At 35.8% G+C, this 27,582-nt stretch overlaps 13 protein-coding genes across 13 annotated transcripts; 3 read left to right on the forward strand and 10 right to left on the reverse strand.

Moving 5' to 3' along the window:
* Nucleotides 1-180: 180 nt before the first annotated feature.
* On the reverse strand, nucleotides 181-2,832 carry FGR29 (Fgr29p; the record flags this gene model as incomplete). Its single annotated transcript, XM_015611418.1, has 1 exon — nucleotides 181-2,832. The coding sequence occupies one exon, from the start codon at nucleotides 2,830-2,832 to the stop codon at nucleotides 181-183; it is 2,652 nt and encodes an 883-aa protein (XP_015467750.1).
* A 200-nt stretch (nucleotides 2,833-3,032) lies between these two features.
* Nucleotides 3,033-6,284, reverse strand: RAD1 (ssDNA endodeoxyribonuclease; the record flags this gene model as incomplete). Its single annotated transcript, XM_015611419.1, has 1 exon — nucleotides 3,033-6,284. One exon carries the CDS (start codon nucleotides 6,282-6,284, stop codon nucleotides 3,033-3,035), a length of 3,252 nt encoding a protein of 1,083 aa, XP_015467751.1.
* A 114-nt stretch (nucleotides 6,285-6,398) lies between these two features.
* Nucleotides 6,399-6,998, forward strand: NCE4 (Nce4p; the record flags this gene model as incomplete). The annotated part of the gene is made up of 1 exon (XM_015611420.1): nucleotides 6,399-6,998. The coding sequence occupies one exon, from the start codon at nucleotides 6,399-6,401 to the stop codon at nucleotides 6,996-6,998; it is 600 nt and encodes a 199-aa protein (XP_015467752.1).
* A 108-nt stretch (nucleotides 6,999-7,106) lies between these two features.
* AC631_02591 (methylenetetrahydrofolate reductase (NAD(P)H)) lies at nucleotides 7,107-9,035 on the reverse strand (the record flags this gene model as incomplete). The annotated part of the gene is made up of 1 exon (XM_015611421.1): nucleotides 7,107-9,035. The coding sequence occupies one exon, from the start codon at nucleotides 9,033-9,035 to the stop codon at nucleotides 7,107-7,109; it is 1,929 nt and encodes a 642-aa protein (XP_015467753.1).
* A 253-nt stretch (nucleotides 9,036-9,288) lies between these two features.
* AC631_02592 (uncharacterized protein) lies at nucleotides 9,289-10,125 on the reverse strand (the record flags this gene model as incomplete). Its single annotated transcript, XM_015611422.1, has 1 exon — nucleotides 9,289-10,125. The coding sequence occupies one exon, from the start codon at nucleotides 10,123-10,125 to the stop codon at nucleotides 9,289-9,291; it is 837 nt and encodes a 278-aa protein (XP_015467754.1).
* Nucleotides 10,126-10,427: 302 nt separating this feature from the next.
* MDH1-3 (malate dehydrogenase) lies at nucleotides 10,428-11,465 on the forward strand (the record flags this gene model as incomplete). The annotated part of the gene is made up of 1 exon (XM_015611423.1): nucleotides 10,428-11,465. The coding sequence occupies one exon, from the start codon at nucleotides 10,428-10,430 to the stop codon at nucleotides 11,463-11,465; it is 1,038 nt and encodes a 345-aa protein (XP_015467755.1).
* Nucleotides 11,466-11,888: 423 nt separating this feature from the next.
* Nucleotides 11,889-13,154, forward strand: AC631_02594 (uncharacterized protein; the record flags this gene model as incomplete). The annotated part of the gene is made up of 1 exon (XM_015611424.1): nucleotides 11,889-13,154. The coding sequence occupies one exon, from the start codon at nucleotides 11,889-11,891 to the stop codon at nucleotides 13,152-13,154; it is 1,266 nt and encodes a 421-aa protein (XP_015467756.1).
* A 155-nt stretch (nucleotides 13,155-13,309) lies between these two features.
* Nucleotides 13,310-15,898, reverse strand: HIS4 (trifunctional histidinol dehydrogenase/phosphoribosyl-AMP cyclohydrolase/phosphoribosyl-ATP diphosphatase; the record flags this gene model as incomplete). The annotated part of the gene is made up of 1 exon (XM_015611425.1): nucleotides 13,310-15,898. The coding sequence occupies one exon, from the start codon at nucleotides 15,896-15,898 to the stop codon at nucleotides 13,310-13,312; it is 2,589 nt and encodes an 862-aa protein (XP_015467757.1).
* Nucleotides 15,899-16,077: 179 nt separating this feature from the next.
* PEX5 (Pex5p) lies at nucleotides 16,078-17,889 on the reverse strand (the record flags this gene model as incomplete). The annotated part of the gene is made up of 1 exon (XM_015611426.1): nucleotides 16,078-17,889. The coding sequence occupies one exon, from the start codon at nucleotides 17,887-17,889 to the stop codon at nucleotides 16,078-16,080; it is 1,812 nt and encodes a 603-aa protein (XP_015467758.1).
* Nucleotides 17,890-18,546: 657 nt separating this feature from the next.
* On the reverse strand, nucleotides 18,547-22,365 carry SWI1 (Swi1p; the record flags this gene model as incomplete). The annotated part of the gene is made up of 1 exon (XM_015611427.1): nucleotides 18,547-22,365. The coding sequence occupies one exon, from the start codon at nucleotides 22,363-22,365 to the stop codon at nucleotides 18,547-18,549; it is 3,819 nt and encodes a 1,272-aa protein (XP_015467759.1).
* A 219-nt stretch (nucleotides 22,366-22,584) lies between these two features.
* Nucleotides 22,585-23,685, reverse strand: MNN10 (alpha-1,6-mannosyltransferase; the record flags this gene model as incomplete). Its single annotated transcript, XM_015611428.1, has 1 exon — nucleotides 22,585-23,685. The coding sequence occupies one exon, from the start codon at nucleotides 23,683-23,685 to the stop codon at nucleotides 22,585-22,587; it is 1,101 nt and encodes a 366-aa protein (XP_015467760.1).
* Nucleotides 23,686-23,919: 234 nt separating this feature from the next.
* AC631_02599 (ubiquitin-protein ligase peroxin 10) lies at nucleotides 23,920-25,014 on the reverse strand (the record flags this gene model as incomplete). The annotated part of the gene is made up of 2 exons (XM_015611429.1): nucleotides 23,920-24,869; nucleotides 24,963-25,014. 2 exons carry the CDS (start codon nucleotides 25,012-25,014, stop codon nucleotides 23,920-23,922), a joined length of 1,002 nt encoding a protein of 333 aa, XP_015467761.1.
* A 141-nt stretch (nucleotides 25,015-25,155) lies between these two features.
* On the reverse strand, nucleotides 25,156-27,486 carry RAD32 (DNA-directed DNA polymerase eta; the record flags this gene model as incomplete). Its single annotated transcript, XM_015611430.1, has 1 exon — nucleotides 25,156-27,486. The coding sequence occupies one exon, from the start codon at nucleotides 27,484-27,486 to the stop codon at nucleotides 25,156-25,158; it is 2,331 nt and encodes a 776-aa protein (XP_015467762.1).
* Nucleotides 27,487-27,582: the final 96 nt, after the last annotated feature.

Consider the following 27,582-nt stretch of genomic DNA (forward strand, 5'->3'; position numbering starts at 1 on the left):
GGAATTAATCAGCTTGACGTCGGTGGTCATATGATAAAGAAATCGAGCAGATAACGCTGTGCTTATCTTAATGTTAATCGTATATCGTTATATATTGTATAGCAAATCTACATATAATTGAGTATCTAAAGTGCCTCGGAACTACCTCGGATGCATCAACTATGTGCACATCGGGGTAAATCAGTATGTATCATCAGATTCTACTTCGGTTGAGGTATCTACTTCGTCATCTTCACCTGCATCCGCATCTTCGTGAGACATATTGAGCAGATCCATATCATCAAGAGACACTTCGTTAATTCTGTAAATTTCACCAAAGTTATTGTGTTCGGTATCGCCTCTGATAACCGAACTAGAATCATTCTCTTCTACTTCTTGAATTATGCTTTGATCGTCGTAGATCTGTTGGGGAAATGCATGCACCGTTTCATCCTGATCATGTTGCTGGTTTACAAGCATGTCTACTAATGTTTCGAGTTTATTGAGTTTGGTCATTATTTCGTTGTTCACGTTCTTCTTTCTCTTTTTGATTTTCTTACCTGAGGGGGCCCTAAAGTTGGCATTTGATGCAAGGTTGTTCATGCTCATTAACGACTTTCGATCAGTAAGCCATTTTGATTGTTGAGATGCTGATAATTTGGAATTGGCCTCGATATTGGCAGTCTTGGCGATTTCCAAGCCTTGATGGACGGGAGTCTGGGCAATAACATTACCATTGACGGCATATTTTTTAGCAAGTATTTCATCAATGATGAATGAATCTGTAGATGCACTTCTAAGGTTTCCGAGCGTGCTTATGGACTTAGCAGGAGCAAGGTTGTTGAATAAATGGGAAGATACATGGTGGTTTCCATTATCGACAGAACTAATTTTTCTGCCTGGTAAGGCCTGAAACATTGAATTATTTCTTGTTTTGACCATCATTAAGCTCACATCTGTATCATCATCAATTGAATCCATGTTCACCAAGTCTTGATCTTGATAATAATCTTGCTCTTTATTTAAAAATGTAAACTGCTTCAAATCATTTTGGCCCTTCTTTGAATTAATATTTGCAACAATTAATTCATAAATAAAAATAATCAAAATAATTGGAAACTTAAATAAGTTCATAAACATATACAAGATGCCAATAGTTGATAAGCTATTACTCTTGCCGTAAAACCCATTTTCATAGAATATGTCTGAAGTCTGAAAATAAACCACTAAATTCGTAGACTTGAAATATGCAAATTCTTCCTTGTTAGATAGAGATACCTTGGAAAATACCTGACTTAGTACAATAGCTAAGATAGTAGCTATAATGAACTGACTTAAAAATAAATAACCCATCTGGATTGCTCGACCTAAATTATTATAACTGTCCCAGTTACTCCAAACAGCCGGTGTAAACCCAAAAAAGACTTTGAGCATATCAAATGCAATTTCGTAGCTATTACGGTCAATAGCTAATGAAATAAACGTCAAATAAAACCCACTTATCAATGAAATAAATAAGAAGAATAAGCCAATTAATTTCCAAAGCATCTTCTTCAAAGACTGCGTTATCATATTAAAAAATTCATAATTGTTGAATACCGATAAAATTCTAGGCAACAATATTATTGAGATCAAACTAAATGCATCATGATAATCTTCGGTACCCACTTTATTTAAAAGAGAAAATATCCTTAATATAAGGGCAGAATCAATTAATAAGACTAGAATCAAGTCAGCATAGGTCCATATAATTTTTCTCAAGAATTTAAAGTTAATATTCCTGAGTTTAATAAAAAGCTCAAAATTGAAATTAAAAGCTAATAACCAATAAAGAAGTTCAGTTATTCTCATAAATGTATTATTCGGATCAGTATACCATTCTGTTTGCTTTTGTTCCAAAATTAATATAAAATGCAAAGTGGCGAAAAAGATCAACTTCATATTCATAACAAGTGATTGATATTTCGGAACTATGTTTGCTCTTGTGGTTATCTTATGCAAGGATAGTTTTTTGAAAGTATAATTTATAACTGCATTTTCACTCTTATCGTTTAACAAACAGGTTTGCTCCTCCAAGTTCGGAAACATTGAATTCACGTCCAATAAAGATTGAACAATCGAATCATTAATGAGATCATTGTTTCTCTTAACGATCAATTCTCCATCATAAAATCTATCCAATATTTGTTCAATAACAGGCTGAGAAAGAAACTTTTTCGATTTTGATAATACTGCCAATTCGAGAGTGTTGTATGATGATATCCGGGAAGGAAATTTGTTCTGGAAATGATCATCTCGCATAGGATTTGTAAATAACAAATTAATACGGTCATATGCCTTATATTCTCTCAACATTCTTATTGCTAGTATTTCACATATTGTTGCCTTGGTATTCAATATGTCATATTTAATTAAATTGTTCTCCGCCTGAATTGTAAACTCGAGTCTCAAAAGCAATAAAATACAAACTAAATTAATTGATACTTTCAGGCCTCCGTTAGCATCATGACTATAGTTTGAATTTGCTTGTGGGCCAAACCTCGGAGTTTGGAAGGGTGAGTTAGTAGGTAAAGAATTAAGAACCCTACTAATTCTCTTAGATAAATTACTAATTGATGCTATCTCCACAATTTTCGATCCTAATGGTTTCATTAAAGTTGAATGAACTCCAGGTGACTTCAATTGTTCATATTTCAAACTCAATACCACTCTCTTATTAATTAGTTTTTGGATCTTAAAATAAAGATATTTGAATTCTAAATTCTTAGCCTTAGTCTTGCTGGTGCTGTTTTGTTGGTTCAGGCCGGGATGAGCATTATTTTGTGCAAACGTGCTCGGTGCTCTGCCTCTCATATTGAAGGCCCAGTCCAAGATACAGCAGCAGGTATACTAGATATAATAATGCGCTTATCGGCAGTTTAATAGGGTAATTATTTATATTAAATGATTAAACTAATTTTGTCTATTAATTGTTTTAACGGCTTATTTAGCAACAAGATTCCAATTTTTGCAATTTTGTAAACAAACTATCACGTGAATTTCTTTAAATATGTTTACTTTACCGAACGATGGATGAATTTGTAGGCCTTCTTACCATTCTCTATCCCTATTAAATCTGTAAACTCATCTTCAGATAGCTTGACCAATTCTTCAATCGATTGAACTTTTTCAATAACTTTGTAATAATTAATATTGTTGATTCCAGGAATATTCTGAATCAAATCGATCGCATTATCGTTGTAGAGGGGAGGTTCACCACTACTAATTTTTATCGATTGATTAACACCTTTAGCGACAGCAGCACTAATATCAGGTTCCTCCTGGTTAGCCTTCAACTCTAAGAAAATTTGCGCCGTCTCGTATGGTGAAGAAGACCAAATGATTTTTAGCTTTGGAAACGAAATTAACAACATGATTAACTTTGATTGAATGTCCTGTTGTTGCAACTTTGTTGCAATTGGATTTGTAGCATTGACCTTGTAGTTTCTTAAATCAGAAAAAGGCTCGAACGAGAAAGATTTACTCTCGTCGAATTCAATAAGTAAAGTAGGCAATTCATAATGGCGGAACATCTGTTCACATTGGCTGTATAACCTACCGCTCTTAAAACTCGATATTAAATCCGGAATGGCCTTTCTTTCAATGCAAATCTTAGGAGAAACAATGTAATCACCGACTGTTATCATACACGGAACGACCTTTATGCCAACTCGATATAATAAATTCGGAAGTGACGAACGGAACTCTCTAACGTCAACAACTACTCTCATTTCATCTTCCTCCATTCTAAATCTTGCACCTCCAGCAATTCTGGTATTAACAACCTTGTTCCTATTTAATTGAAACTTGTTGTTGTCTTGGGCAGATTCGAAATGCTTACCCAATGTTGCCTTTTCCCGAATTAATTTGGTGAATGCATCTTTCTCTTTCTTAATCCTCATTAAGTGTTTTTGCTCTTCAACAGAAGTACCATAGTACATAAAATAAGTCTTAGCAGGATATTCCTTATTCACTGCTTGATATATTTCAACACGTCTAATAAATGATAAATTCGGTTCATACATGATAATATATGCTGGTGAAACTTCCTGGAGTAATGAATCATTGGTCTTATCATTATACGTTTCAATGATTATTTGATCGTCCTTATCAATATTCTCAAAAATGATTTCACTGGTTCTATATTCACACACCTCATTAAAATAGTCTACGTCTTGAATATCTACTACCTGACCTTGATCCTCATCGACTAAAAATCCTCCTGCGTTGTCGTCAGAATTATTACCACTTCCAGGGTTTTCATCAAGCTGTTTTTCATTTATCTCTTCTTTAAGCTTATTTACGATAGCAGCGTCAAGTTCAACAGCCTCATTTGTACGTCCTTTATTAGACCCCGAATATAACCTACCAACATTTGCTACAGCCGATGCGCCTCTGGTTCGTCTTCTCTTACTTAATGGATGGCCCTTCCCTCTAGAGAATGTTTTGGAAGTTTGTAACTCTTCCTCGGGAGTAGCTGCTCTTTCGGGCTCATTAACTTCTGAGATCTCCTCTTGCTTCTTCATATCAAGCTCAGAATTAAGCTTTCTTGTTAATGAAGTGAACTCCTTCCATTCGAGATAATCATTTAGCTTGTTGACCATAAATTTCCTTCCACTAAATCTTTTTCTCCTTGAATCTGTATTAGTAATATCCTTCATATTTGATATCAAATAACTCAACTGTTTTGCAGTTTTAGAATCAGAACACATAATTACAATTGGGCCATGGTTAGCTGTATTCTGAGATTTTTCATACATTATATCGTCGAGTAAAATTCCAAGTTGGTCCCATTTTGGTAGCTCTTCTAAATTATATTCTTCTGTCTGTATTTCTGATTCTTGTGTATTTTCAGCCATCTCGTTACCTCCTTCTTCTTCATTTTCATCCCCTATCGTTATCCTAGATTTGGAAACTATAATCTTTCCTAATGCTCGTTCTTTGGCATATGATATAATCGTATTGGCCTCATCTAAATTCAACCATGGACTCATACTTGCAACATTCATGGAATCATTACCTGTGGTCTTAATATTCAGATCAATAATTTCTTGAACAACCTGATAAAAGCTTAAGGAATCCAAAATTAACAAATACTTTAGTAAATCTTTCAATGTAGTCAAATCGTAAACTAACTGTTTTGAAGTCCATGATATACGATGCCACTGAGAATCTAACGAAAGTCTTATACGAGGAACAAAATCAGAGTCATGTATATTTTCCATATCCCAGTATTCTGTGACCAACAGTGGGTTATGTCTCTTTAATTCCAGTAAACATGCTTGAATACATGATAATATTGCTGATTGAATCTTATTCATTTTATATGATAGTTTAGTGTTAATTTCTGTAACAAATCGTCTGCGTTCCAACTCTTGCTTTTGCCGATTAGGTAGATTTTTTCCTCTAAAGTTTAACGATGACGACACCTCAACATGAAACCTTGGCCATAAAAATACGTTCGATAAACGTAAAACCTTGAGCTTTGTTGCCAATGGTGTAAATCCCGTAAAGGACTCAGGTTCATCAGAAACTGCCTTAACAAAACCCCAGTCATTAACATCACGATACAAATTAATAATAAAAGACTCGTTCGATGTTTCCTTCACCTTCTCAGCGTGTAGTATGAATAAACCAGTTATATCATTCGGCTGTACCACCCCAGATAGTAAATCTACAACCAATATCCTTGACGTAACGGAAACAATACCTCCGTTTTCATAAACTCTTTTACGTTTATCTACTGTCATTGAGTCTCCACCAATAGTTATCAATGGAGGATGATCGAACCCAGACTCGTTTGTATCTTCGTTTCTTTTATCAATCCAACGAAGTTCTGTTAAATCTTCACTCAATTTAAATATTTCCTCTTCTCTTGAGTTAAGCAATATCAACAAGCTCTTCTTTGTCTTTTTTTCCTTTCCATTACTCTGAAGAATTACAGTAGGTGCACTCAATGCATGCAATAAATTTGCCGTAACAAGCTCCCATCCTAAACCTCTACCTAGAATCAAAAGTCCATCTTTGGATAGCATATCCTCCACTATTTCTTGATGAAACCTCAATGGCAACGAACAACATATTTCTCGTGTCTGGTATATTGTAGTATTGGAATCTTCATAGTTTATTGGAATTGACGGCTCCAGATTTGAATCATCTTTGATTTCCTTTTCACTCTCTATTGGGTTCTCTAAAATTATGGAGTCATCTCTATCATGCAGTGTATATTCTTCTCCATCTTCATCACCAACAAACAAAGATGACATAGCAAAAATAAATAGTTCGTCTGAGTTCAGTTAATGATATATTTATCATTAATATGCGCAGCCTAGAATAAATTTATGTAATGCAAATTAGAATTAACACTCTTTAACTAATCTATGGATAATTTACAAATAGCTACAAGAAATTCCTTCGACCCTCAGCAGTATTTGTCAGAGAAGTCAGCCTATACACAGCATCCTATACTATTTAATATAATACAAGTTAGTGATATTTCCAGATCGCGTTTGAATCAATTAGATGAATGGCAAGAATATGAAGACCCAAATAGTGTTTCGGTAGATCGAGTGAGCAAGTATAATAATAAGAAGTACCTGGGTAATCGTATCATTAGAGAGGTTGATATGAGTAAAGATAATGAACTGACTTTCAGTAATTTTACTCGTTATGGTGGCATATATAAATTGTTATTGAAAGATAATTTTGATAACTACTGCTTTGCCTATGAATACAATGACAGTTTGCAATTCTTAAGACAAAATAATTCTACAGGTACGCCCTTAGGTATCCCATTGGGAGGTAGACTTCTTGTGAATAAAGGTACTCTTGTGATGAATGGTGTCTTAATGCTAGAGAAAATACAGTGTCAATATTTAGGTATAGATGAAAATGATAGCTCACTTGCTGAAAAACTAAACAGTGGAATCGTTAAAAAACACATAGATTTACTTAATGAAGAACTTATTTCGAACCAGTAAGATAAAATTATAAAGTACATTACTATACTGAAGATAATTCTCTAATAACTAATATTTGATATATAATGATTTGATGAATATTCAGAGTTTCCAATTATAGAATGGGAGTTATTTGTTTTCTAATAAAATGTTCCATAAAGCATACTCATCGCTGAATTCATGAGATATTAAACTGACTAAATAATAATCCTTGTAAATAGAATTTAATAATTCATATGTCTTAGATGTTTTCTTATAACATCTAGCCCATTCTAACCACAATATAAATGCTTCTTCATTCCAAGCCTTGAAAGACTCAAGGTCAATTATTGTTGGTTGCAAAACTTCCTTCAGAGGAAAGACACCCCATGTAATAGCATTTTTGCTGTTATATTGGTCTTTATCAATTTGTAAATTGGAAGAAAGGTGTCCTTCGGAATCACCGCAATAATAGGTGATTGATTGATCATCTAAATACTTTTGTAATCCCGGTAATAACTTATTAGTCCACGTCTCTTTAGGAATGAAAATTTCAATAAAAGCCTTTTGGTAAATGATACCATTGCTGGGTCCCCAACCAAAAATTTTATCAGACGACAAACAACCATTAACTGCAGGCTGCGAAGCCAATGAAAACCAACCTTTGTTGTTTACTTCAAATAATTCTTCTTGAATTAAAGCCGTTTCTGGCGATAACGCCGCATCAACCCAAGGTAATGAATCTATCTTACCTGATAAATAGCTGACAAATACTTTAATAATGTCACTGACAGATTCTGGCGCTCCCCATTTGTGAAAAGCTTCGTCTGGAGAATAAATTTTCAAAGTTGGACCATAACCATCGATTTCACCATAGGCTGGAGAATTCGAATCACCGAATCTACCATTTGGAAAATCATCCCATGTAGCATCTTTACCTAACGCACCTTTACCGGTACTAATATCCACTAAAGTTCTCTTATCACCAATTAAAGCCTTGCTAACGAGACTCTTTTGGGCGCTTGCTTTATCAGCCAATTCGTTATCATTAACAATAGAAGATTTTCTTCTTTTATTTGATATTGCTACGGGTTGAATATCCTCATCTGAATCAGATGCAATTGCATCTTCATTATCGTTGGTTTCATCTGGCAAATCCATAACTGATTTCAATACATCAGAATTATTTATAATAGATGCTACCGCCTTTTCTAAATTAAGACAGTAAAAATGATATCCCTTGATACGGTCATCAGTTTTAGAATCTATTTCATCAATAATTTTATTAACAACTTCAATACCAATATTTTTCACTAAATCATCATCATAACTAGACGAGTGTAAGCTAGATTGAATTTCCAATGGAATTGATGCATGAGACAACTTAGTAGCTCTGGTGAATACTTTGTATGTGGTTATAGGCATTAAACCTGGGATTAAAATTATATCCTTTAACTGTGGGTATGATCTAATCATAGCTTCGTACTTAATGAATTTATCAACATCAAAGAATAATTGTGTTATAATATAGTCTGCACCGGCTTCGACCTTGTCAACTAAATATGGCATATCATTACGAGGATCCTGGTTCGAGTTATCTGAGCCATCAACATGGCCCTCAGGGTATCCCGCAACACCAATACAGAAATAGTCACCATATTGCTCCTTAATATATCTAACTAAATCTACTGCATTGTTAAAATCACAATCTGGCACCCAATATTCCTCTGTTCTAGGAGGATCACCTCTCAAAGCGAGAATATTCCTTACACCCTGCTCTTTGGCCTTTTTCAACGCATTGTCAATGATCTCTTTATTTGTATTGGTACATGTTAAGTGTAACACCGTTGTGAGTCCTATCTCTTTCTGGCATGTTGCTGCCAAATCTAAAGACTTTTCACTAGTAGATCCACCTGCTCCCCAAGTAACTGTGATGAATAATGGGTTTAACGCCAGCATACGATTCAATCTAGCTAACAAATTACGAAACCCAGTATCTGTTTTCGGTGGAAAAAATTCAAACGACACAAACCTCTGATGAGGCTTCAATGCCTGTACCCTCTCTTTTACCGTTGGCATACTTATTTGATGTAGTTGTTTGCAAATATATATCGTCTCTATTGAAAGTTACAAATGAGCGTTGATAATTTAGGTAGAGTAATGTCACGTGAAGTACTATGACTCCGATTGGATTATCTCTACAATCACCATGTCTAACATGTCTATATTCGCTTATAAGGACTTAAATACTTAGTCTGGCACCATCAGCACACTCCCAAGAAGTGGATGTATCGGCATATGCAAAACCTAATTAATAATTGAACTATAAATGCTAAACTGCGCTATATTCACCTCTATTACTATTACCTGTGAATTTTTCAATTATCTCCCTTACGAAACTAGGCAACCCCCTAAGTAAGCTCACAAAGTTTTCTAACACTTCTCTCAAAGCACTCTGAAAGTCGATCGCATTCCCCTTGCTGTATTGAAACCACGCACCACCCACGATATAGATACTTAAAAATAACACTAAGAAGATGAAGATCCATGTGAACCACCCCCAAGACTCACCATTGTCGACTTTATCTTTGTCTTTCTTGTGGTCTGGCTTCTTCTTATCCTTTTTATCGGTGATACATGCAGCCTTGGTCTTAACAGAGACTTTCAACCGCTTGTCGTCCCACTGGTGCAACTCGAACTTGTCCAAGTCTTTGTCGTTATCAGACGAGCTTGCACATACAAATCTCAACTCAGCATCGACTAAATTGTCACCCCAGTTCGCACCCTTATACACAATGGTGATACCATCTTCCTTTTTGTCCCCATCCTTGGTGAATGGCTTGTATTGCTTCTGCAAATTCGTGTTGAATCCAACAATCTCCGACACAACTGCATCCTTCTGGGAATTTTTCTCCAAATTAATCAGTGTTATCCCGCAAAGATCCGAATTCTTAGGACAATGTTCTATTTTCTCACTTATGGTATCACATATCCCAATATACCACGTAACGTTAGTTTGCGTGGGTGGTGTATCTTTCAACTTCGTCACCGAATGTATGCCTTTAAAGCTTTCAAAGTTGTAATCCTTGAGTTCTTTGGCACCACAATCGATTCCACTCACACCGCCAATAAATCCAAGTGCAACGCTGACTAGATATAGATAATTCATTACGCTTATAGTTATCCCGCTATTATGCTTCTTTTATACGTTAGACGGCAATAAACGTTGTATACGCTAAAAAGACATAACCCGTAAATGATGTAACATGCAATTTTTGAAAAATATGTAATCTGCAAAACTCACTAATCCGCAAAATCCTTCATCTCCTCTGAATTGTCAACTTTGCCGAGGCCTATCTTCACATGTGACTCAAAGTCATAGACCTCATGATGGGGTACTAATTGTTACTTAAATGGAACGAATTCGTGGAAATTTATCTTAGTAGTTTATTATCAATACAGTATTTCAGAATGGTTAAAGTTACAGTTTGTGGAGCAGCAGGAGGCATTGGACAGCCATTGTCGTTATTATTAAAATTAAATCAGCAGGTGAGCGAATTATCATTATATGATGTGGTTAACGCAAATGGGGTTGCAGCCGATTTATCACACATCTGTAGTCCAGCTAAAGTTACAGGATATCAACCTAGCAGCAAAGAAGATAAGGACACGATTCACAAGGCGTTGGTAAATTCAGATTTGGTGGTGATTCCAGCAGGAGTTCCTAGAAAGCCGGGAATGACCCGTGGGGACTTGTTCAATATCAATGCGTCTATCATTAGGGATATTGTTGCAAGCATTGGTAAGGCATGCCCTAAGGCTGCGATATTGATTATTTCGAACCCTGTGAACTCGACTGTTCCAATTGCGGCTGAAGTGTTGAAGAAATTGGGTGTATTCAACCCAAAAAAGCTCTTTGGGGTCACAACGTTGGATTCAGTGAGAGCCGAAACATTTTTGGGCGAATTAATCAAGGAAACTCCATCCTCGTTGAAGGGTCAGATTTCCGTGATTGGGGGTCATTCGGGTGACACTATTGTGCCCTTGGTCCATGCTACAGCACTGGTTGCGAAGAAAGTATCGGGTCTCTCCAAGAGCCAGTACGACGAATTTATCCACAGAGTCCAATTTGGTGGTGACGAGGTTGTTAAAGCTAAGAACGGTGCTGGTTCGGCCACCTTATCCATGGCATATGCTGGTTATAGGTTCGCAGAGAAGGTCATTGGGTCGTTGAACGGTCAATCTGAAAATTCAGAAATCCCTGATTCATCTTATATCTACTTACCAGGTGTTCCAAATGGAAAGGAATTATCACAAAAGCACTTGAAGAATGCCGAATTCTTCTCTGTTCCAGTTATCCTTGAAAATGGACAAATCAAATCTTTCGTGAATCCATTCGATAAGTTGAATGTTTCGTCTGAAGAATCTAAGCTAGTTGATGTCGCGTTAGATGGCTTGCAGAAATCTATCGATCAAGGTACTAGCTTCGTGACTGGTTCCAAATTATAAGTGTATAGTGTGATTTTCAGTAAAATATTTATGATTGAATAGTATGATTGTAGCTACCATGAACCCTAAGTGCAGTATGCCCTCATATTGTGTTGGCTGCTCTAAAGACAAAAAAAAATAAAAAAAATAAGACAACTTGATCTAGCCGAGGATCGAACTCGGGGCCTTTTCGGTACTTACTGTGATAACACTTGTAAACGAAACGTGATAGCCGCTACACCACTAAACCGGAAGTTGTTGAAGGTATATAAATTTTATTTCTTTTATAGAGCATGCCCAATTCTAATATGGGGAAATTCTGTGTATTGCATATGGAGGAATTATTATATACATATATATATATATATATATATATGTCCTCTTAAAACCAAACTTAAATATTATCGATTGCCGCTATTGAATGAATTGAACTGGGGGTTGAATATGAGTTTTAGTCAACATCAAAAGAAAGAACTTACAACGGAACTTAATGATATAATAAGTGAATTGACCACACCTGAAGTAAATCAGCGAACGGCCAAAATTAATGGTGTAATTGCAGGGGTTACCAATGATAAGGAGACAGTTTATTTGAATGCTAAGGGGGTTAGTAATGTTGAAACTGGTGAAAACATGACTGTGGACAGTGTGGTGTCATTTTTCTCTTGTACGAAGTCGATTACATGTATGGGATTATTGAAATTGTACGAGGAAGGTAAGGTTGATCTTGAAGCTCCTGTGAAGAAGTACGTACCACAAATAAGTAATATCGGTGTAATTGATGCAAATCTGGTTGATCTTGTAAGTGGTAAGTTTATCAAGCCGCCTAGGAAACCATTAGAAGATGTTACGTTAAGACATTTACTAAATAATACTGCTGGCTTTTCATACGGGTTCTTAGACCTGCAATATGTTGCATTGAGTACGAAAAGAGATCCCCATATAAATGCAATAACTCCAAGTGATGCATTGTTTACTAATGATAAGATGCCATTATTGCATGAACCTGGAAAGAAATGGACATATGGCCATAGCACAGACTGGGTAGGCAAGGTGATTGAAAATGTCACAGGAAAGAAACTAGGAGTGTATTTAAAAGATGCTATATTTGATCCAATTGGAATGAATTCATGTACCTTTCATGTCAAGAATACTGAACGTTTGGCTGACACACATATACCTGATAGATATAAAAACCTAAAGGTGATGAAGAAGAGACCACTTAATGTCGATCCGGAAATTGATATGGGTGGACAAGGGTGCTTCGGTACTGTTGGCGATTATTTAAAGTTTATTAGAGTTTGGTTGAATGAAGGTATGTGTGTCGATACAAATAAGCAAGTGTTGAAACCTGAAACTGTTAACTATGCGAGGAAGAATCATTTACCCCCTGGAGTCGTCGTAGATTTAGAAGATCAATTTGGGGTAAAGATTCCACTGCAGTATGAACCTGATGGTTTTACTTTAACTGGTTGTGCGTACTCTATGAACAATCTACCTACTGGAAGACCTAAGGGTGCAATTTATTGGTTTGGCCTAGCTAACCTTTATTTCTGGATAGATTTTGAAAATAAAGTTGCGGGCTTCTGGGCATGTCAGATACTACCTGTAATGAATATGACATCTATTACCGGATTCATGAGAATGGAATATAATGTGTATGAAGCATTGAACAATTCTAAGGAGGAAACATCCAAATCTAGATTATAGAACTGTACAGTATTGTTATTTGACATTTTCTAATGGAATCAGCTGCTAATTTTCTTTTTATCTAGCCATATAAAGATTCAATAATTACATTTGGATTTTCAGTAGTTAAATATTTTTTCTATAAAAGATTATTCTAAACTTGGCACTTATTTACGTTATAATAAACCTAATTTTTCCATTCTCACATGAACAGCATTTCTATGGGCTTCTAAACCTTCAACTTCGGCTAAAGTCATGACAGCTTTACCGATACTCTTTAACCCTTCTTCAGTAACATCTTGGGAGGTAATGAACTTTTGGAAGGTTGCAGTATTTACCCCAGAATATTGCCTTGCATAACCATATGTAGGTAATGTGTGATTAGTACCACTAGAATAATCACCACAAGATTCTGGAGATAAACCACCAACAAATACTGACCCAGCGTTTTCAATATAATCAGGAACGAATGATCTAGCATTTTCCACTTGCAAAATTAAGTGCTCAGGGGCATATTTATTCGATAACTTAAATGCTTCATCATAAGTATCCACTAATAAGGTGTATGAGTGTGATAAGCATTTGGCAACAATATCTTTTCTTGGTAAAACCTCAGCTTGTTTCTTTACGGCAGATTCAAATTCGCTCAACTTTTCCTTAGTTAAGTCAACACCGATTAAAATAACTTGAGAGTCAACACCATGCTCTGCTTGCGATAATAAGTCACTTGCAACGAAATCAGCATCTGCTTTACCATCAGCAATAACTAGAACCTCAGATGGTCCAGCAGGCATATCAATCGAACACAATGCTTGTGTATCGTTTTGGACATACATTTTTGCAGCAGTCACGAATTGATTACCTGGACCCAAAATCTTATCACACTTAAGCACGCTTTCAGTACCGTAAGCCATTGCAGTTACAGCTTGAGCACCACCTGCCATAACAATACACTTAGCACCTAACTTATGCGCAACATATACAACTTCAGGTGTTAATTTGCCGGTAGAACGGGATGGTGGAGAAGCGAGAATAATGTTCGAGCAGCCTGCAACCTTTGCTGGTACACCTAACATCATAGCAGTAGAAGGTAAAACAGCAGTACCACCTGGTACATATAATCCAACATTTTCAATTGCCTTGGCAAAACGTGAGCAGTAAACCCCAGGAGCTGTTTCCACCGTCATGATTTTTTCTTTTGGTAATTGTGCAGCATGGAATTTTTCAATATTTGACATTGACAAATCTATGGCTTCTTTCATGTCTTCAGAAATATTCATTAATTCAGCTGGGAAAGGTGCACGAAGAATTGGTGTTTCCAATTTAACACCATCGAACTTAGATGTAAGTTCTAATAATGCTTTGTCACCCTCCTTTTTAACTTTCTCAATTATTGGCAAGACTAACTTCATAATATCTGCAGTCTTTTGAACAGGTCTATTTAAAGCCTTAGAAATGTCTTTAGGATCAGTCGATTTATCATTTACATATATGGTTTCCATCTTATATTCTTCCTTCTTTTGTTCAGTCTTCTCGTTATCATTCTTTAGGTATGCTGGCTTAGCATCACCCTTACGTCTGGTAACTTTACTGCTTTTTATATCAAGATTTCTTTCCACATCCGCCAATCTAACACCATTTTTAATACACCAAACCATTGCGAAATAAAATAAATCGGCGCACTCCCATGCAACTTCATTAGAATCCTTTGGTGAACTTTGTCCAGCTTCTATTAGCTCATCCAACTCTTCTTTTAACTTGGCGATTAATAATGGCTCATCATTAAATAATCTTTTGGTGTAAGAACCTTCAGGTGCAGACTGAAATCTATCTTGTAATGTACTATCCAATTTTGCTAATCCCTTACCAAAGCTTTCACCCTTTTGTGTTAATTCCCCATCATGGAAACATGTAAAATTCTTATCTAAGTGGCAGAATCCATAACCCTCCCTTGGCTCAACAATAAATTTGACAACATCTGAGTCACAATCCTTTTCCAATTTGACTAACTTTTGAGTTGCACCACTAGTCTTGCCTTTATACCATAATTCGTCACGACGTTTTCTGGATTGATAAACACCTTGCTTTTCAGCAATTGAGGCATGAATAGATTCAACTGACGAATAGACAACACCCAACGCAGTGTAGGATGGTGCAGGAGTAGTGATCAAAGTAGTGAAAAGACCATCAGGGCGATCTGTGGTTAAGCCAGCAGTAAACAATGAAGAAATTGAAATCTTCCCACACTCTGAAGATGCACTAGTTAAAGATTCACTCGAAATTATAGGATAAATATCTTCTGAAGCCAACTTATTCGCCAATTCCTGAGCGATAGAAGTGTTTTCATAGTAGAGTCCTCTATTACCATTCTGGCCATACTTTTTGATTTCATCCTTTGTAAGCTCACAATTGAATACAAAGGCACTGTCTGTTTCTAATACCTTATCGGAAACTTCTGAAGAGTCAAATTTCACAGCGAATCTGGAACTAGGTAATCCACCCGACAAAATGAATTCATCAACTTGAGATTCCTTAATAAACACCTGCTTAATACCGCCATTTAATAATTCAACAATTTGATCAACCTCAACTTTTGCTGATGTGGTGTCAACGTTAACCTCAACGTGATTTGGGAATTGGTGGAGGAAATGTTTGGAAATAGAAACTGATTCGAAAGGAAGCAAAATTTGCCCTACTACGGAAAATTCTGCTATAGCCTCTCTGTTCGAAGGAGACGAGATTATAGGTAATATAGGAAATGTCATATTGTAATTATACAGAAATTATCTCTTATATTTATCAGAAAGTTGTACTACTAATAACCGCTAACTTATTATCTTTTATCTATACTCCAGTATCTTTTGAGAAAATTTTAGACTGAGTCATTATGATCACCTGACCATTTTTATGTTATTACTATATACTAAGAACAATCTGCAACCTATTAAAAGTTAAATTCACCTCTGAATTGATTTATATTCATGTCAGGCTTGACTTTTTCTAATAAATCTCTGCGATCCATTGCAATAAAAGCTCTCTTTAATGTTTCTGTCAAGGAAGTTGATTGATTATGGTTTAAGGTACTTGAGGCATCAGTATCGACACCTTCAACTTGGTGCATTGATAAGCCACTAAGTAAATGTTCTGCAGCTTCTTTGTAACAGCCGATGTTTATGCATGAAACACCCAAATTGTATCTTGCTCTTACAAAAGTTGGTTTCAATTCTAAGGCCTTGAAGTATGCATCAACAGCTTCTTCAGAACGGTTGGAATTGGCCAAAGATGCGCCTAGTCTATTCCACAATACCGCATCATCTGGCTTAATAGTTAAGGCAGCTTTGAAGCAATCAATAGTCTTATCAAAGTCTTCATTGGCATAAAACAAGACACCCAAACCCATTTGAACATCGGGATCCATATTGGCCAGGTTTGGAGATAATTGTGCAGCCTTTAAAAACAATTCTGTGACTCTTTTGTTTAATGAAAATCTATCCTCATCATCGATCGCAGGATTTTGTTGACGAGCTTTATCTGCAACCTGGGGGTATTTTGTAGATATCCATCTTTCCAATGTGGCGAATGCAGCATTATCATACCCTTCGTTGATGTATGAAATTGCCAAAGTCATTAAAGCTTCTGAATTTTCAGGATGCAATTCCAAACATTTTTCTAATGCTGAAATACCAGCAATTTCTTTTTCATTCTGTGTTTGAACTTCACCCAACTTCAACCAGGCATCAATATGACCTTCATTTCTTTGAATAGCAGCTTCAAATGCTAGAGCCGCTTCTGATAACTTGGCACCATTTTCCATTAACTGTAATCCAATTTCATATGGATCCAGCTCTTTTGGTAAATCCAAAAATTGGTTATGCTGCGTATCTTCGAATTGATAATCTCCGAAGTGAGCTCTAGTGGATGCATATTTAGCGAAATCCTTCTCCCACTGAGCCATATCCGCAGGCATTGAATCGCGCTGAGTATTCTTGAATTCCTCGTATTGTTGGCTTATAAAATCGTTCTCCACTTCTTCCGAGTTTAAACTATCCCAAACCTCTTGGAAAGTTGCTTGATATTTATCATCAATAACGATTTCTGGTTGCTCTTCATCTTTAATTTGTTCAGCTTCAGCCTCCTTATTGTCGTTTGTCAATTGTTCTATCTCTTTAAACTGGTTATCCCAATCAACTTGATGCTCTTGGTTTTGTTCCTGATGTTGTACTTGGTTCTGCTGCTGTTGCATGCCTCCTCCCATCATAGACATACCCATCATAGGGCGATATCCCCCCATTCTCATATTAGGCATATTGTTAAACTGTTGCTGGTTTGGTTGATTGAAACTTTGATCCATTGGCTGTTGAAATTCTGTGGCCCATTGGGAGTTCACGGGGCTTCCAGCTTTAGCTAATGGTGTGTTTCTCTGTATCGGAGATGGGGAGTTCGTTTGAAACTCATTGGTCCAATTGTTCTGAAGATTAGGCTGCTTGTGGTTTTGTTGGATCATATTTAATTCATGTCTCATTGGTTGAAACTGGAAGTTTGATTGAGAAGGACCATTGTTCATAAACTGTTCCAAATTTTGTCTTTCCCTTTCATTCATCATATTATCTTTCTTAAAACCTTGACCATTTTGGATTATGCCTTGCTGATTTGCCGCTTGTCTCTGCAAAGATCTATCTTGCTGGGTATGTTTATTAAATTGAGCAATAGCATTACTATTTGCTGAACAGTCAGCTCCTCCACCGACAAATGACATTTTTATAAGTATTTACAATGATATGAATATAATAATACTGTTAGAATACAAGAAAAGTATATATATATATTAATGTCTTGATTCATTACAAATGAATACCCCACCATAGAAATGAAGTCGAGTGAATGCCGAGGTTGTTCGTATTATGTAATCATTATCTATCCTATGAAGATATTTTGTCATCACTCCTCTACAACTTGTATAAGCAAATTTTGGTTACGTATATGTTAAAGGCCCCAGATCCTTGATATATGCGTTCGTATTATTTGATCTCTCGTAAATTGTAGACTTAAAATCAATTAGATTTAGTGTACGAGTTTTCACTATATGCGTTTCACATATAGATCGCTCACACAATAGGGTGCAAAAAATGTAAAATCAAGGCCATAACTACTTGTAATGCCAACTTCTAATGGTGACTTGTTTCTAAAGTATTTTTCTATAAGTTATATGTTCACTTTTTTTTTAATTGATTTTTTCAAGCAAAATTGTAGTATATTGGTAATTTAGTTACCTTTTTTGAAGAAAAATGCAATGATTGAAATTATTTGCAACTAATATCAAAATTATTAAAATATTTAATTACGAATTTTCTGAATTTTTCGAATATTAATTATTAATTTTGTATTAAGGAATCGTCTATAAAGGTAATATACATCAATCCTTCGATAGTCTTCTTAACAAAGCAAGAAGACGGATAACTTCCTTACTCAAACCAGCATCAACAGCAGGAGACAATAAACAATCTAAAGCTGAGTTTGGATCTGGAATAACCCTAGAGAGTTTTGAAAGATCCTTTATCTCTCCCTTTAATTTATTATCATCGTTTGAGGAGTCATATATATTGATAGCATCATTTACTAATGAATTGACCATTATGAAAGACCTCACCAATACTAATGATAGTATTTTGTATTCATTACTAGTAGGATGTAATTTAGAAGCTTCCATTATTAAAGACATCGACATCCTGGATAAATTGGAGAGAATGAGTTCTTTGTTATGAAGGATCCACAATACCGATAAGTTACATAAAGGAGATACGCTATCTTCGACGGGGACCATATCAATAATGAGTTTGGCTCCAAATAGAGCTTGGGATACGGTGGAAGATCGCGTGAAGACGAACTTCGAGAACTCATAAGTACTTGATTCATAGGGAATTAAACATAAAAATAGTTGGAATGACTTGGTCAATAATCTTCCTGATTTGAGGCTTTCTTCGTCACCATTCAAATATGCTAACATCAATCTTTTCGTTTCTATCTGATCTTCAGGCGTGATATTAAGAGAACTGGCACCTGAATAAGTTGAGGGGGAAACATTCAAACTGCCAGTTAACACAGCTTGCATCAATGACCTGTTATGAGGCTCTCTTACCAACAATTTTGTCAATGCATCGATTCCAAATGGTAAGTATGAATAAACATCCAAACTCACTTTAGGAATACCAAAATTATCCTCCAATTTTGGTCCAAAAGAGCTAACCAATACAAAAGCTAAGAAAGCTTCTTCTAAGGAAGAAAGCTCCATAGTGAAAGCAATGTTGTCTAACATGAGAAGACAATCCTTTAACAAACATAGCCTCTTTCTATAAAAAACAAAGCTCTTTGACGAAGTTGCAATAGCCTTAACAGTCTTAAAGATTAGATTCTTAAATATTTTATTTTTAGACATCTTAGTTCTATTTGCTTCAGAAAACGAAATATTTCGCAAAACCATAGTAATGGTAATTAATTGATCTACTAGCATGATCTGGTCATCCATAGCATTCTTTGTTTGTATTTTGCTGAAATGATATTTATTTTCCTTTCTGAAGTTGAGCAAAGTAGACATATAATCAGGAATAAAGAATTCACTTTCATCATCATCGCTAGCAATAGGACTATTTGTTTCCGAAGTACAAGATGTAGAGTTCCATTCACTTGGTGAAAAAACTTCATCTATTTCCATATCGGAACCCTCATCATCAATAAGTTGCCCTGTCAAAGAATCAACTACATACGTAATATCTTCTTCAATCATTTCACTGGCGTTCTTATTATTTACGTACTTGTTAAAGACATCTTCAATATTATTATTTGATGAAAATGTTTCAGTATATTCACCTTCCTTTATTTTATTGTGCTTATCCCCTATAAGTTGGTCTAACACCGTTAAGCCTAAGGTCGCCAATGAATCCAATAACTCAGGGCAATCAGATATTTTAAATGCATAATTGGAATCTGAAGTTGTAACAAGTAAAGTGTTCAAAGCGCTAAATACTTCCCCTCTATTGGCATAGCTATAATTCTTCAAAGCCATTATAAGTGCATGTATGTTTATTGTACCTAATTCAGGAGCAAACAAATAGACTGGTTTGGTTATTTCGATTTCACCTGCAACAGTTGATAATGACTTAATATCATATCCTGCATGAGATTCAATCACCTTACGAATTGGAACGTAATTCTTTACAATGTTAGGTTCTTGGGGTTTGATTTTGGTATCTTGTTCAGAATTAGTTGATGTTGGTAGAGCATCGGATTGTAGGTTCTTTTGATCTGGAATTTTTGGAGACTCAAGCGCCGACGTTTTGGCAGATGGAACTTGCTGCTTCCTCTGAAATTGATTTAGCTGTTGCTGTTGTTGCTGTTGTTGCTGTTGTTGCTGCTGTTGTTGTTGTTGCTGTTGTTGTTGCTGTTGTTGTTGCTGTTGTTGCTGTTGTTGCTGTTGTTGCTGTTGTTGCTGTTGTTGCTGTTGTTGCTGCTGTTGTTGCTGCTGCATTTGAACTTGCTGTTGCGAATTCATCTGAGCCTGCTGTACTATACTACCCGAACGCGAGATCAGTTGTTGCATATAAGGAGATTGTACGTTTGGAGAATTTTGATTACTACTCACACGAGAAAGCTTTCGCTGTTGTTGTGGCGTAGGAGCTTGGCTTATTACAGGACTTTGGCTAGTTTGCATCATATTCAGTTGCATGTTGATAACGGGAGATGCAATACTACTTGTTTGAGGTGGTGAGGTATGATTTGGTTGTGGCTGGGAAACTTGAGGGATATTTGGTGCGGGCGATCCATGATGCAGTGGATGCAGTGGATACAGAGGTTCCAGCTTTTGTTGTTGTTGTTGTTGTTGGAATCTCATGAGAAGTTGCTTTTGAAAATGGAGCCTCTTCTGTTGAATATCCTTCTGTCCATCAGGCGTGCTGTTATATTGCTCATATGGTAATAAATACTGAACATAGCAATTTCCAACTTCTTTCTCAATCCGAGCCTTCAGTGCCAAATCCTGTTGAATATTAACTCCATCATAAAGACCTAATTTCTGACAAATAGTAGACCATGGCGATGGTTGCTGTTGAGAAGGTTGTTGTAATGCTTTTATCAACGCTTGAGGTCCGCCGAGCTTATGTGATAAAATGTACAAGAAAAACAAATTAACTCTTCTATTATTGACAACAGGTGGTTGTGATATGGGTGAACCACGACGGTTCATAAAATCATTTAATGTAGTTAAAAACAATTCAATCTGTAATTGGGCAATTTGCGCAGGAGGAGGAGGCTTACTACCCTGTTGACCCTGGGGCGGCATTGTAGGTTGAGAAATTTGTGGATTTGAAAAACGAGGTGTCTGTTGGCTTTGGGACAAGTTGCTTTGAACCTGCGGCGAGATCATATTGTTTACAGGACTATTGGCGTAGGAATTTGATGCGCTTTGTGGTTGTGCCATTTGTGATTGAGGGTGACTCTGAGATTGTCCTATATTGCCCATAGAATGTGCGGGTTGGGAGGCATTGGGGACTTGTGATCTTGAAAAAGTGTTTGGTGAAGAAGATTCCTGTAGTTCCATATTTTTAAGGCGCATAGCACCTTGAGCTTGAGCTTGTGGAGTCATATTATTATTATTATTTGCAGATGCAGCTAACAGTTGAGGCTGTTGAAATTGTTGCTGTTTTTGCTGGGCATGAAGCATTTGTTGTTGCATAATTTGTTGTCTCATCCGCAATAATTGTTCTTTTCTCCCCTGATTTAAAGCCTGTTGATTATTTTGGCCTGGAAGTTGTTGCAGCTGAGGTTGTTGCAATTGTGGTGATTGCTCGAATTGCTGAGGCTGCTGGGATTGTCGATTTTGCTGAGGTTGTTGAAGTTGTTGTGGTTGTTGAGGTTGTTGAGGTTGTTGAGGTTGTTGAGGTTGTTGAGAACGTTGTGGATCTTGTAGTTGTTGCTGCTGCTGCTGTCTCATGAACATTTGTGGATTAATACTCTGATTCTGCCCTAATATAGCCGCTGGGATTATATCTTGTGGAGCGGATGGTGTGTTATTAGATGGCAACTGATTAGCCGCTGGTCGTAAGTTCTCTCGTGCTTGCTGCTGTTCTGCATTTTGATCAAAAATATTATTCAAAAAGTCATCATTATTCGATGCATTGTTATTATCATCTTGATTACTACCCAGGAAGGCATCATCATTGAACCAAAAATTGTCTGACATGTCAATATTGCAATGATTATCGATTATAGTTATTTAGCGTGTTTATCTAAGAACAAAAATAAATTTAGCTTCGTCAAAATTGAACATCACACTACCACACTACAAAAACACTAGTAGTCTATTAAAGTTTCTATCGATATTTATATAAATATATACTGTTGAATTATTGGTTACATTCGAATCTATAAAGTTACTAAAAAAGATACTTATGGCTCACATTTACCAAAATTTCCACCATCTTTTATGGAGTCTCTTGGATAACGCCTTAAAATGTTCCATTTCACTCCAACAGTCTCTTCCCCATTCACAACCAGCCATATTAATAACAAAATCACGCTCCTTGTAGAAATATCTAGGGTCATTTGAGAATTCAGAACATGCTCCCGGTGGGAAGGCGTTAATTTTTCTTAAAGGAAGGAACCCGATTCTTTCTCTTATCCAGGATTGGGTTGTATATAACGTTTCCAAGGCATCTTGCTCATTGTGCTCCCAAGCCATGTGCATTTGCTCATACATAGCAGGGTCCCACCAAAAGTCTAATAGCATTTCAGACCACGCAGATCTTCTTAACATAAATGAGCCTAAATTAAATCCACCACAATCTTGCGTAATAATCATGTCAATAGGGCTATTATAATCGACATAGGGTAAATCAACTGGGAGGTTGAGAGGGTTAAACGTTTCTAACGACCTGTAAGTTGCATTTTCTAAGTTATCCAAGAAATGCTTCTCTAATGATATTTGTGGTTCCATAATATATGTATGTAAATCTAACCACCAAAACCACTCGGTACCGGGAAATTGTCTCATCACTTGCTTCATTATGTCCACCTTCTCCCACGACTCTCTCCACTCATGAGAATACCTTTTTTTAAGTGTCATATCTTTGATGGTTAAACCATAACCATGAACTTTAGCGTAATGCTTTTTATTTGCAATAGAAGATCTTTCCACCGACCACTCTTGAGGCCCTTTCCATTTCAAAACACCTCCGCCTTCGTTCGCTGCTAATATTATCACTACTTTTGGGTCTTTTGACCTCAAATGAGGAATAAATGGAGTTGATGTAAAAAGAGATAAACAAGCCAAAGTAATCAATACGATTACAAGCTTTTTATGCCTGGCACAAATTTCTTGTGTCACTTTCAATGCGTTTCTAAATTGTGATTCAATCCTCGAGTACAATGATTTGTGTTTATTAGGTTTAAATGACTTATGATAATTATCATGATTATTATCGTGAATATTACTTTCCAACTTTTCTAGGTATTCCTCGTCAGCAATACCTTTAGGCATATTATGCCTTTGATTTGAACTCATTGTTGAAGTATAGATCAACCCTAACTTTATCGCCAAAAATATCAACTTGAGACGACTTAAAATAAAAACAGCGCTTACTGCACGTGCATCACCAGTAGATACAATTTTAACCAGATATACTTAGGAGATGTACCATTATATAGAGAGATTTGATGTATATATAGCCTTAAATAATCATATCATCAACATTTTCTTTACGTGATAACGAGTATAATCACTTCTGCATTGAACTTATCATTTCAAGGGAAGCAAATTTTGTTCAAGACATTGTTGCCTACATAAGGGACATTCAGGGTGTTCTCTTACCCAATCAACTATACATTCCCAGCAGAATAAATGCCCACATGAAGCTGCTGATGGATTTGTCATTGGTGATAAACATAACATGCATGATCTTGAATTTTCAGGCAAATATGGCAAATGATCAGGATTCGATAAATCCACATTGATTTGCCTGTAGAGTTTATCGTTAGTAGTCACATTGTCTCGGAATTTTTCTAGCTGGGATATTTTAAAAATTGCGTTCATATTCCTTTCATTCTCTTCGTTTTCAGATTTATCTATTTTATTTTTGTCATCAATGTAGCTTTTAAATTTAATCAATGATTTCACTACAAATTGCAACAAAATAATACCACCCAATAAAGAGTAATCACCTCTGGCGAGTTTCAATTTCTTAGGATCTTTATTATGCCCAAATGCATAGCGTAAACCGAAAATACGCTTCGATATTGAATAGAATTCTCCCTTGAAATAAAATATAGCGATGTGCAAATTCATAAGCGTGTCTAATACCTTAGGATATGATGAAAAGAATTGAGTTAGCCAGAACCTCACTCCTTCTTTTGGTTTGGTAGATTCATCGCCATCTTTTGGCTTGTACTTTCTTACTAGTCTGGTGAATAAATATGGTAATAATGCATATGACAAGATAAACCCTAGTTTGGGGAGTAATTGAGGGAATCTTTTCCCCGTCCTATTCACGTAGATAAGATCAACATACTCTTCCCCTAAAGTTCTTGCTCCAATCAATGTCGTGAGTATGAGGTATAAAGACTTAGCTGCTACTGTAATTTCCTCAGGATGAGTATTGATAAACCGTTGTCCCTTAAATATATGAAGAACATCTTGTACTTGCGAACGATAGGATGATTCAAAATATGTATCTTTCTGATGTGCCCGTACTGTTCTATAGTTAGTAATCGAATTCAATATACCCCACAACTATATACTATAAAAATTCCGGAGCATAATTCATGCCACAGATTAGAACATACCTATAGTTGAAGCATCAGCAAACGGCAATGCATTGTGATTTACCTTAGACATCGTAGGTAACTTATAGCTTTTAATTAATTTTTAATATTTTTTGTTGATAAGGTGAAAACGAGAGGTTCTAATTTATTGATGTTCCTCGGTCGAGCTACACAAAGAAAAAAGAGTATTGAAATTTATTTATTAAATATAAAATTAAAAAGGTAATTTAGACTGACCTTTACCCACATTGCAATTACTTGATTTTCTTTCTGAAGGATTAGGTGAATTTGATGACTTATTTGTAGTTTCGGGAGTGATCTCACGACCGTTGATCATCAGCGAGAGTTCAAGTGCAATATGAAAATCCCGATGTTCAAAAACATCTTCGACTTCTAGATTGCATTGAGAACAGTAATTATTACTAACTAAGTCATCAAAGAATTTTTGATCATTGGTCATTGAAAGGTTTGATTTAACCGAGCGACTAGATGATTTTGCTTTCAAGTCTTGGAGTATATTATACTTTCTTTCTTCTTTCTGTTTTGGTTGTAATTTCGATTGTGGTTTCAGTGTTTCGTTCATAGCATTTTTGTCGTTCTCAAACTTATCAAATAGCGACTTAATATACTCCTTGTCTTCTTGACTATTTTTAGTCTTTAAATCTATTGGCTCTGGTGTAATTCTTGATGGTATTTGCATATTTGATATTGATGATCGTTCCGAATTGAAGTCTGCAAATAATTTATTAACATATTCCCCTTCTTCTTTGGAAATCACTCTAGATTTGTTTTTATGAAATTCGGCTTTGGGATTTAAATCTTCTAGTTTTAACCTTTTGATTTTAGCTTCCTCATTTACTTCGTCAAACATCTTTCTTATATTTTCTTGAGTCGAAATGTCTGATTTGTTATCCGTGTAAGAATCGATTAGGCTTGAATCTGTATTTTTTACAAAATTTGAGATGACTAATGACATATTGGCAAGTGGTATTATTTTAATCTTGGAGTAATCTTTATCTATCTTCTTATCTAATTCTCTTAAATTTATGCCGTTGTTTAGTTTATGAACATTCGTGGAATTATCGAGTATATCCATGAGCAATTTGAGTCCTGTAGCTTCCAAATTTTCTTTCAATTTGTCCAAAGATCGTACTACTGGTAATTGGGTTTGTTTGGAATGCTTCACATACGAAGTTGAGGTAATTTGAATACTTAAGGTTTTCGGCCTTCTTATATAGCCCTTACCTCGATGGGATTGTTGCAGCATCAGTAAGTTTAAACTTTCATCGTCCAACTCAATCAATCGGTTATATAAATCACCTGCAAATACTTTGATCCAGTCATAAGCATCAAGCAAATTATTAACCGGCTTTTTAGATAAGAAGTTTTTCCTGGACATCATCGATTTAATATCAGTTCTCAAAGATAATTCTTGCTGGTGATTGCCTCTGACCATTTCGTATATTTTTTGAGCTAAGGGTAAGTCATTTGTAAACTCTTTCTGCATATCCTCCAAAGAAAAATTATTGCGGATAAATGAGATTGAGTTGACGTCAGGAGGTATTTCAAGGCGTTGCATGATCACATCTCCAGTCTTACCGCCCATGCCGTTAAAATCAATTAAGTGGAAGTTCTTTAAAAAATTGTTCACCAGACAGGTTCTAATTATTGTTTGATTATCTGGTTTTAAAAAACCACCTGCTATTTTAGCAATAATCTTATTTCTACCTAGACCACCTGACGTGGTATAACCCAATTCCTTGTAGATTTGTAGACGAACTTCATAAAGTAATTGTGATCCAATCAAAATACATACATCATCCCAGTCTTTAATTTCAGGATAATGAACAGGAGATTGTTGATAATTGTCGTTATTTAAACTCGATATCTCATTTTCTGACTTGATGATTTCCCCTACCCAATATAAAGAATCAGGCAAGGAAGAAGGAATACTCGGTAGGATATTGTTAATATTATCTACTTCGCGACCTAGTTCAGGAAACAACTGGATTAACGTATAGTACACCATTCTTCCAAAATCTAAAAAGCATTCATCGACACTCGCCTTTTCAACTACATCACAGTATTCTCTGAAAATTTTCATAATTTTTCTACTTTCTCTCCGATATGGATCCAACAGAACTTTATGAATAGATTGATCAGGCAAACCTCTAACATATGACCAATAAGAATCACCCTTTCTAAAGACTGCTGCATGTGCGATTATGATGTTTGGGCATTTTTCTCTTGCTGATTGAATTGTATCCATTCTTCCAATTCCAAATTTTCTAGCAGCATACGAAACTGCAATCAAAGACTGCCATTGAGCACAGACAATAGGGTCGTCTGAAGTTAGATTTAATCTTATCTGTTCTACCTGAGCAAAGAACGCATTCAAATCAACATGAGCTACAACCGCTAAAGGCAGCTGATATGCTAGAATTGGGTTCTCTAAAAGCCTTAAGTCTTTATAAGTAAAATTGGAGACATCATTTGGAAAAGTTTTCAATGGTTTGTTCTCAAATTCATTTCTTTTAACAGACATAACATTTCATTTTAATAATACAGATTATAGGATTTTGAAAATACATTGCGTCTATTTCTAACATTAGAAACTACAATCTAAATTATTTGGGAGACT

This window comes from Debaryomyces fabryi (genome assembly GCF_001447935.2).
Source record: "Debaryomyces fabryi strain CBS 789 chromosome Unknown contig00047, whole genome shotgun sequence".
Classification (NCBI taxonomy): Eukaryota; Fungi; Ascomycota; class Pichiomycetes; order Serinales; family Debaryomycetaceae; genus Debaryomyces; species Debaryomyces fabryi.